This window comes from Oncorhynchus mykiss, chromosome 10, assembly GCF_013265735.2.
Source record: "Oncorhynchus mykiss isolate Arlee chromosome 10, USDA_OmykA_1.1, whole genome shotgun sequence".
NCBI classification, from domain to species: domain Eukaryota; kingdom Metazoa; phylum Chordata; class Actinopteri; order Salmoniformes; family Salmonidae; genus Oncorhynchus; species Oncorhynchus mykiss.
Window position 1 is genome coordinate 81,555,620 of NC_048574.1, and position 7,500 is coordinate 81,563,119.

Below are 7,500 nucleotides of genomic sequence, written 5' to 3' on the forward strand. Positions count from 1 at the left end.
TCAGAGAGCGACTGGAACAGTGTTAGGAGTCAGAGAGAGACTGGAACAGTGTTAGGAGTCAGAGAGAGACTGGAACAGTGTTATGAGTCAGGGAGAGACTGGAACAGTGTTATGAGTCAGGGAGAGACTGGAACAGTGTTAGGAGTCAGAGAGAGACTGGAACAGTGTTAGGAGTCAGAGAGAGACTGGAACAGTGTTATGAGTCAGAGAGAGACTGGAACAGTGTTATGAGTCAGAGAGAGACTGGAACAGTGTTATGAGTCAGAGAGAGACTGGAACAGTTTTATGAGTCAGAGAGAGACTGGAACAGTGTTATGAGTCAGAGAGAGACTGGAACAGTGTTAGGAGTCTGGGGGGGGGGGGGGGGGGGGGGGGGGGAATAGAGAGGGAGAGAGTCCTGTTTGTGATAATATTTATTGTTATTAATTGTGTTATGATGTATTTATTGATAGGCCTGTTGTTAATGAGTCATTCCTTTGCCAAAGTAAGCTTTGGCAGTATGCAAATTGAATTGAGAGAGACTTCTTATCTGTCTGGTCTGGTCAGGGCAAACACTGTCAGTTCTGTTTACCCAGAAGTCAATGATGAACCTCACACGACAACATTTCAGAACGTTCCGTTAGAATGAATGACAACTTGATAGGTTAGCCTCCACGAATGACTAAAGGACATTAAGTTAAATTAAAGACACGATCCAAAACCTATAGCCTACATAACATGAAATTAAAAGCAAAAAATAATTAGATTTAAAGAATATAATTCTATTAAAAAGTAGACCTACAGAACCAGAACGGCAACAAGAGAAAAGTGTGATCTCACTCACTGTCCAGACTCGCTGAGAATCTTCAGCCCCTCCGGCGGGATCTGTCGCGTGATGTAGACCCGCGGTAGAGACGACATCTCTCTCTGCACGGCGCCCGGTAAACCCCCGGTAATACTTAATGAGTTTAACGGCACAACGGCAATCCGCTGGAGAGCCACGCGCAGAGCCACGCGACCGCACCACATCGTCGAGGAGAGGAGGTCTGGAGCTTTAGAGAGAGAAATGTAATTTCATTTAAATCTGTTAAAAACAAGGACTTCGCAACCTGAGCGCCTTTTCTGGTGTGTGTCGTATGTGTGTGTTGTTTTTGGCAGGAGTTCAGAGGGGAGGTACCGTAGGGGGTTGCCGTTCGGCCAATATGAAGGGAGGGATGGTTGACAGAGATTGCTGGCTTCACACACACACACACACACACACACACACACACACACACACACACACACGGAGTTTGATCCTGTTGTACATGTAGCTATGTAAGTAACCACTAACCAGACAGTTGTGTGAAACAGGCTATGAGGCTTAGCCATGATGACCTGTGGTCCACTGTTAACTAATATGGACCACATGACATGATCCAGTCAGCTCTATATAGATCTACTATCTATCTGTTATCTATTGTTACAGTCTAACTAACAACATCAGGTCTACTGTCTATCTGTTATCTATTGTTACAGTCAAACTAACAACATCAGGTCTACTGTCTATCTGTTATCTATTGTTATAGTCTAACTAACATCAGGTCTACTATCTATCTGTTATCTATTGTTACAGTCTAACTAACAACATCAGGTCTACTGTCTATCTGTTATCTATTGTTACAGTCTAACTAACAACATCAGGTCTACTGTCTATCTGTTATCTATTGTTACAGTCAAACTAACAACATCAGGTCTACTGTCTATCTGTTATCTATTGTTACAGTCTAACTAACAACATCAGGTCTACTGTCTATCTGTTATCTATTGTTACAGTCTAACTAACAACATCAGGTCTACTGTCTATCTGTTATCTGGGTCTACTATCTATCTGTTATCTATTGTTACAGTCTAACTAACATCAGGTCTACTATCTATCTGTTATCTATTGTTACAGTCTAACTAACAACATCAGGTCTACTGTCTATCTGTTATCTATTGTTACAGTCTAGCTAACATCAGGTCTACTATCTATCTGTTATCTGTTGTTACAGTCTAACTAACAACACCAGGTCTACTATCTAACTGTTATCTATTGTTATAGTCTAACTAACATCAGGTCTACTATCTATCTGTTATCTATTGTTACAGTCTAACTAACAACATCAGGTCTACTGTCTATCTGTTATCTATTGTTACAGTCTAACTAACAACACCAGGTCTACTATCTATCTGTTATCTATTGTTACAGTCTAACAACATCAGGTCTACTGTCTATATGTTATCTATTGTTACAGTCTAACTAACAACATCAGGTCTACTGTCTGTTATCTATTGTTATATTCTCCCAACATCAGGTCTACTGTCTATCTGTTATCTATTGTTACAGTCTAACTAACTAACAACATCAGGTCTATTGTCTATCTGTTATCTATTGTTACAGTCTCCCAACGTTAGGATTAGGACTACAGTAGGATAAATTACTAAAATGAGTGACGTCCTCGTTGGGTTTTTCCTGACCATGGGACCTGACCATGACTAACTCTAGGTTCTAAGGGTCCAAGGGCCAAGAGTACAGGACCCTTAGACCCGGACCCCCTCTCATCCTCACCCCCTCTCCCCTAACCTCCTCACCCCCTTACCCTCTCTCCACTCACCTAATCTCCCCTCACCCCCCCCACCTCATCACCTCCTTCACCTCCCTCACCCCTCTCCTCCCTCACCCCTTCACCCCCCCTCCTCCCTCACCCCCTCTCCTCCCTCACCCCCCCCTCCTCCCTCACCCCCTCTCCTCCCTCACCCCTTCACCCCCCCTCCTCCCTCACCCCCTCTCCTCCCTCACCCCCTCTCCTCCCTCACCCCCCCCTTCTCCCTCACCCCTATTAGTTAGAGAGTCTGAGTTGTAAATGTTTCACTGGGCAGATGAACTTTGGCTGTTTGAACAGTGTCTCTGTTTTCTTCTAAAATGTCAACTGGTGTCTTGCAGGTTTTCAATAGGACCAATGATACTATGCACTATGATGCCTACACTTAATATGGAATCTGGTAAAAAAAAAAATAATGGCCGCAATGCCAAATACTCCCGAGAGAAAGAACAAATCACTTGTCTGGATATCCCAAAACATTTTTTTTTTTCAGTTGTTTTTTTGTATCTTATTATTTCTTTAATAATCTATCAAATAAATATAATTTAAACGTGAACCTTGTCATGTGATCTGGGTAACCCGGAACAGTTTGATGTGTTATTTTTTTAGCTGAACACAACCCTTCATTCGTAACAACAACTCAATGAACCTATCGTACACCGACAGGTAAGATATTTCGTCTCTGAATGACGATTTTTAAAGCGCATTTTTCGCAACATTCACAAATACCATTATGGACATCCCGTATCTGCAACCATAGGGAGATTTGTGCTTGATAAGTCATGACTTGTCAAGTCTATGGAGGGTTTTTTGCACTGACCCGGCATCAAGCAGTATCAATCAATCAATAAAATGTATTTATAAAGCCTTCAGTTTTTTTTTTTTTACATCAGCCGATGTACACAAAGTGTTTTTTACAGAAACCCAGCCGAAACCCCCCCCCCCCCAAAACAGCAAGCAATGCAGATGTAGAAATCTAGCTAGTGCTAGCTAACGCCCTTCTGAGTAAGCAGTCAATGCTAAGTTAGGTTAGCCATCGTTCCTAGCAAGATAAACACATAAGTTCGCTATTGACAAGGCTTTGAGAAGTTGTCAACCTCAAAATATGTAATATGGTACTACTACTAGTGTTACTGCTACTCTTATAACGTCCTCACGTTATTGTAGCTAGCTACTAGTAGCTAACTGCATTTTTTAGACCAAGAAGCTAGCTAGTTAGGAAGCCCATTAGCTAGTTAGGAAGTCCATTAGCTAGTTAGGAAGCCCATTAGCTAGTTAGGAAGCCCATTAGCTAGTTAGGAAGCCCATTAGCTAGTTAGGAAGCCCATTAGCTAGTTAGGAAGCCCATTAGCTAGTTAGGAAGTCCATTAGCTAGTTAGGAAGTCCATTAGCTAGTTAGGAAGCCCATTAGCTAGTTAGTAAGCCCATTAGCTAGTTAGCCCTTTAGCTAGTTACCCCTTTAGCTAGTTAGCCCATTAGCTAGTTAGCAAGCCCATTAGCTAGTAAGGAAGCCCATAAGCTAGTTAGGAATCCCATCAGCTAGGTAGCAAGCCCATCAGCTAGGTAGCAAGCCCATCAGCTAGGTAGCAAGCCCATTAACTAGTTAGCAATACTGTTCATTTAGCTAGCTAACTTTACTCAGATATCAACTTCATTGGGGTGGTGATGTAGCTAGATAGATACTTTTCGCTCACTAAACAGAAAGCTTGATGTTGCTAGCTAAGTCGGAAAAAACCCTTGTACCTTGACATTGGACAGCTGAGTATCATCATATAGTGAGTGGATTGTTCTGTAGCTATTGCTGCACATCAGGATATCCCGGGGTGACAACATGGTGTTATCAGATATTACACAGCCATAGCTAGCGAAAATCATGTATTTGAGAATAACGTGACACAGGTATTCCTCCTCTTTTATCTCACCTGTAAGGACAGAACAGTTTCCCTTTTCAATCCTGGTCCCCAGAGACCCAACCACAGGGTGTGTAGGCTTCTGTTTACAGCCCCCAGCACTAACACACCTGGTAAACCAACTCAATGGATGGATAACAATCCTGGTCCCCAGAGACCCACCCACAGGGTGTATAGGCTTCTGTTTACAGCCCAGCACTAAACACACCTGGTAAACCAACTCAATGGATGGATAACAATCCTGGTCCCCAGAGACCCACCCACAGGGTGTATAGGCTTCTGTTTACAGCCCAGCACTAAACACACCTGGTAAACCAACTCAATGGATGGATAACAATCCTGGTCCCCAGAGACCCACCCACAGGGTGTGTAGGCTTCTGTTTACAGCCCAGCACTAACACACCTGGTAAACCAACTCAATGGATGGATAACAATCCTGGTCCCCAGAGACCCACCCACAGGGTGTGTAGGCTTCTGTTTACAGCCCAGCACTAACACACCTGATAAACTAACTCAATGGATGGATAACAATCCTGGTCCCCAGAGACCCACCCACAGGGTGTGTAGGCTTCTGTTTACAGCCCAGCACTAACACACCTGGTAAACCAACTCAATGGATGGATAACAATCCTGGTCCCCAGAGACCCACCCACAGGGTGTGTAGGCTTCTGTTTACAGCCCAGCACTAAACACACCTGGTAAACTAACTCAATGGATGGATAACAATCCTGGTCCCCAGAGACCCACCCACAGGATGTGTAGGCTTCTGTTTACAGCCCAGCACTAAACACACCTGGTAAACTAACTCAATGGATGGATAACAATCCTGGTCCCCAGAGACCCACCCACAGGGTGTGTAGGCTTCTGTTTACAGCCCAGCACTAACACACCTGGTAAACCAACTCAATGGATGGATAACAAATTGGTCCATTGTATCAGGACTCTTAAGTACTGGGTTGGAATGAAAGCCTGCACATCCATTCTATGGGTGCGTCCCAATTATATGCGTCCTTATTTGTAAAGTGTGCACTACGTCCCACAAACTCCTCTGAAATGAGTGGGTTGGTGGAGGAGAGTAGAGGTTGACCTCTAGAGGAGAGAGGGAGTCTCTTATTCCTGTCGTTTACATCCAAAGCAGTGAAGGGAATTGTACAAGTGCACATTTTGGGAGGAAGGAGAGACAATTGGGACGTAGGCCCCCCTGTGTCCTCAGGACTAAGGTGTAGAACAGTGGCGTAGACCAAGGTTTCCCAAACTGGGTCCTGGGGTCCACTCTGGGTCCACTCTGGGTCATGGGGGTCCACTCTGGGTCCTGGGGTCCACTCTGGGTCCTGGGGGCCCACTCTGGGTCCTGGGGGGGCCCACTCTGGGTCCTGAGGCCCCACTCTGGGTCCTGGGTTCCAACTCTGGGTCCTTGGGTCCCCCCTGGTTGCACGTTTTAGCCCTGGCACTACACAGCTGATTTTAAATAACCAACTCCTCATCAAGCATTGATTATTTGAATCAGTTGTGTAGTGCTGGGGGCCCGGGGGAGCCAGGACAGAGTTCATATAACCCTGACATCAGAAGGACTTCTCTCCTCCATGATCTCTCTCTCTCTCTCAATATCCAGTGCTTCTAGGACCAGTGAGTTTTCCCCTCCCGAGATGTCAGCTGACTCCATGGAGATTGATGACTCCCTGTACAGGTAAATCCCGTACTACCTATTTTAAGTACAATGACATACCAGTAATAGTTCTAACAAAACATGTTCTAGGTGCTGACTGACTCACAACAACATCATTTGATCTTCCCTGCCCCCCCCCCTCTTCCCTGCCCCCCCCCTCTTCCCTGCCCCCCCCCTCTTCCCTGCCCCCCCCCCTCTTCCCTGCCCCCCCTCTTCCCTGCCCCCCCCCCCTCTTCCCTGCCCCCCCCCCCTCTTCCCTGCCCCCCCCCCTCTTCCCTGCCCCCCCCTCTTCCCTGCCCCCCCTCTTCCCTGCCTCCCTCCCCCTCTCTCCCTAATCCCTCTCCCTGCCCCCCCCTCTTCCCTGCCCCCCCCTCTTCCCTGCCTCCCCTCTTCCCTGCCCCCCCCCCTCTTCCCTGCCCCCCCCTCCTCTTCCCTGCCCCCCCCTCTTCCCTGCCCCCCCTCTTCCCTGCCCCCCCTCTTCCCTGCCCCCCCCCTATTCCCTGTCCCCCCTCTTCCCTGCCCCCCCCCTCTTCCCTGCGCCCCCCTCTTCCCTGCCCCCCCTCTTCCCTGCCCCCCATCTTCCCTGCCCCCCCCTCTTCCCTGCCCCCCCTCTTCCCTGCCTCCCTCCCCCTCTCTCCCTGCCTCCCCCTCTTCCCTGCCTCCCTCCCTCCCTCTCTCTCCTCTCCATCCTCCCTCCCTCTCTCCTCCCTCTCCCTCCTCCCCCCTCCCTAACCCCCACCCTCCCTCCCTCTCTCTCCTCTCCATCCTCCCTCCCTCTCTCTTCCCTCTCCCTAACCCCCATCCTCCCTCACCCCCCCTCCCTAACCCCCATCCTCCCTCTCCCTCCCTAACCCCCCATCCTCTCTCTCCTTCCCTCCCTAACCCCCCATCCTCTCTCTCCTTCCCTCCCTAACCCCCCATCCTCCCTCTCTCTCCCTAACCCCCCATCCTCCCTCCCTCTCTCCCCTCTCCCTCCCTAACCCCCCATCCTCTCTCTCCTTCCCTCCCTAACCCCCATCCTCCCTCCCTCTCTCTTCCCTCTCCCTCCTCCCTCCCTCTCTCTTCCCTCTCCCTCCCTAACCCCCATCCTCCCTCTCTCCCTAACCCCCCATCCTCTCTCTCCTTCCCTCCCTAACCCCCCATCCTCCCTCCCTCTCTCTTCCCTCTCCCTCCTCCCTCCCCCCTCCCTCCTCCCCCCTCCCTCCAGTCGTCAGAGGTATGTCCTGGGGGACAGTGCTATGCAGCAGATGGCTCAGTCGTCTGTCTTCCTCAGTGGAATGGGAGGACTGGGAGTGGAGATCGGTAGGTGGCAGACGCATCA

General features: G+C 48.4%; 2 protein-coding genes across 3 annotated transcripts in view; one reads left to right on the top strand and one right to left on the bottom strand.

The window, feature by feature from the left end:
• LOC110513528 (glyoxylate reductase/hydroxypyruvate reductase) overlaps positions 1-1,141 on the bottom strand; it is a 14,731-nt gene extending 13,590 nt beyond the window's left edge. Inside the window, exon 1 of the mRNA XM_036934191.1 lies at positions 824-1,141. Within this exon, the coding sequence (XP_036790086.1) occupies positions 824-1,008 (185 nt within the window). The 5' untranslated portion in view covers positions 1,009-1,141. The remainder of the gene's footprint in view (positions 1-823) is intronic.
• Positions 1,142-3,124: 1,983 nt separating this feature from the next.
• The window catches only part of LOC118936818 (ubiquitin-like modifier-activating enzyme 6), a 56,586-nt gene continuing 52,210 nt past the window's right edge, over positions 3,125-7,500 (top strand). For both annotated transcript variants that reach the window (XM_036934192.1, XM_036934193.1), the window contains exons 1-3: positions 3,125-3,269; positions 6,126-6,200; positions 7,387-7,481. In XM_036934192.1, the coding sequence (XP_036790087.1) occupies positions 3,247-3,269; positions 6,126-6,200; positions 7,387-7,481 (193 nt within the window). In that variant the 5' untranslated portion in view covers positions 3,125-3,246. The remainder of the gene's footprint in view (positions 3,270-6,125; positions 6,201-7,386; positions 7,482-7,500) is intronic.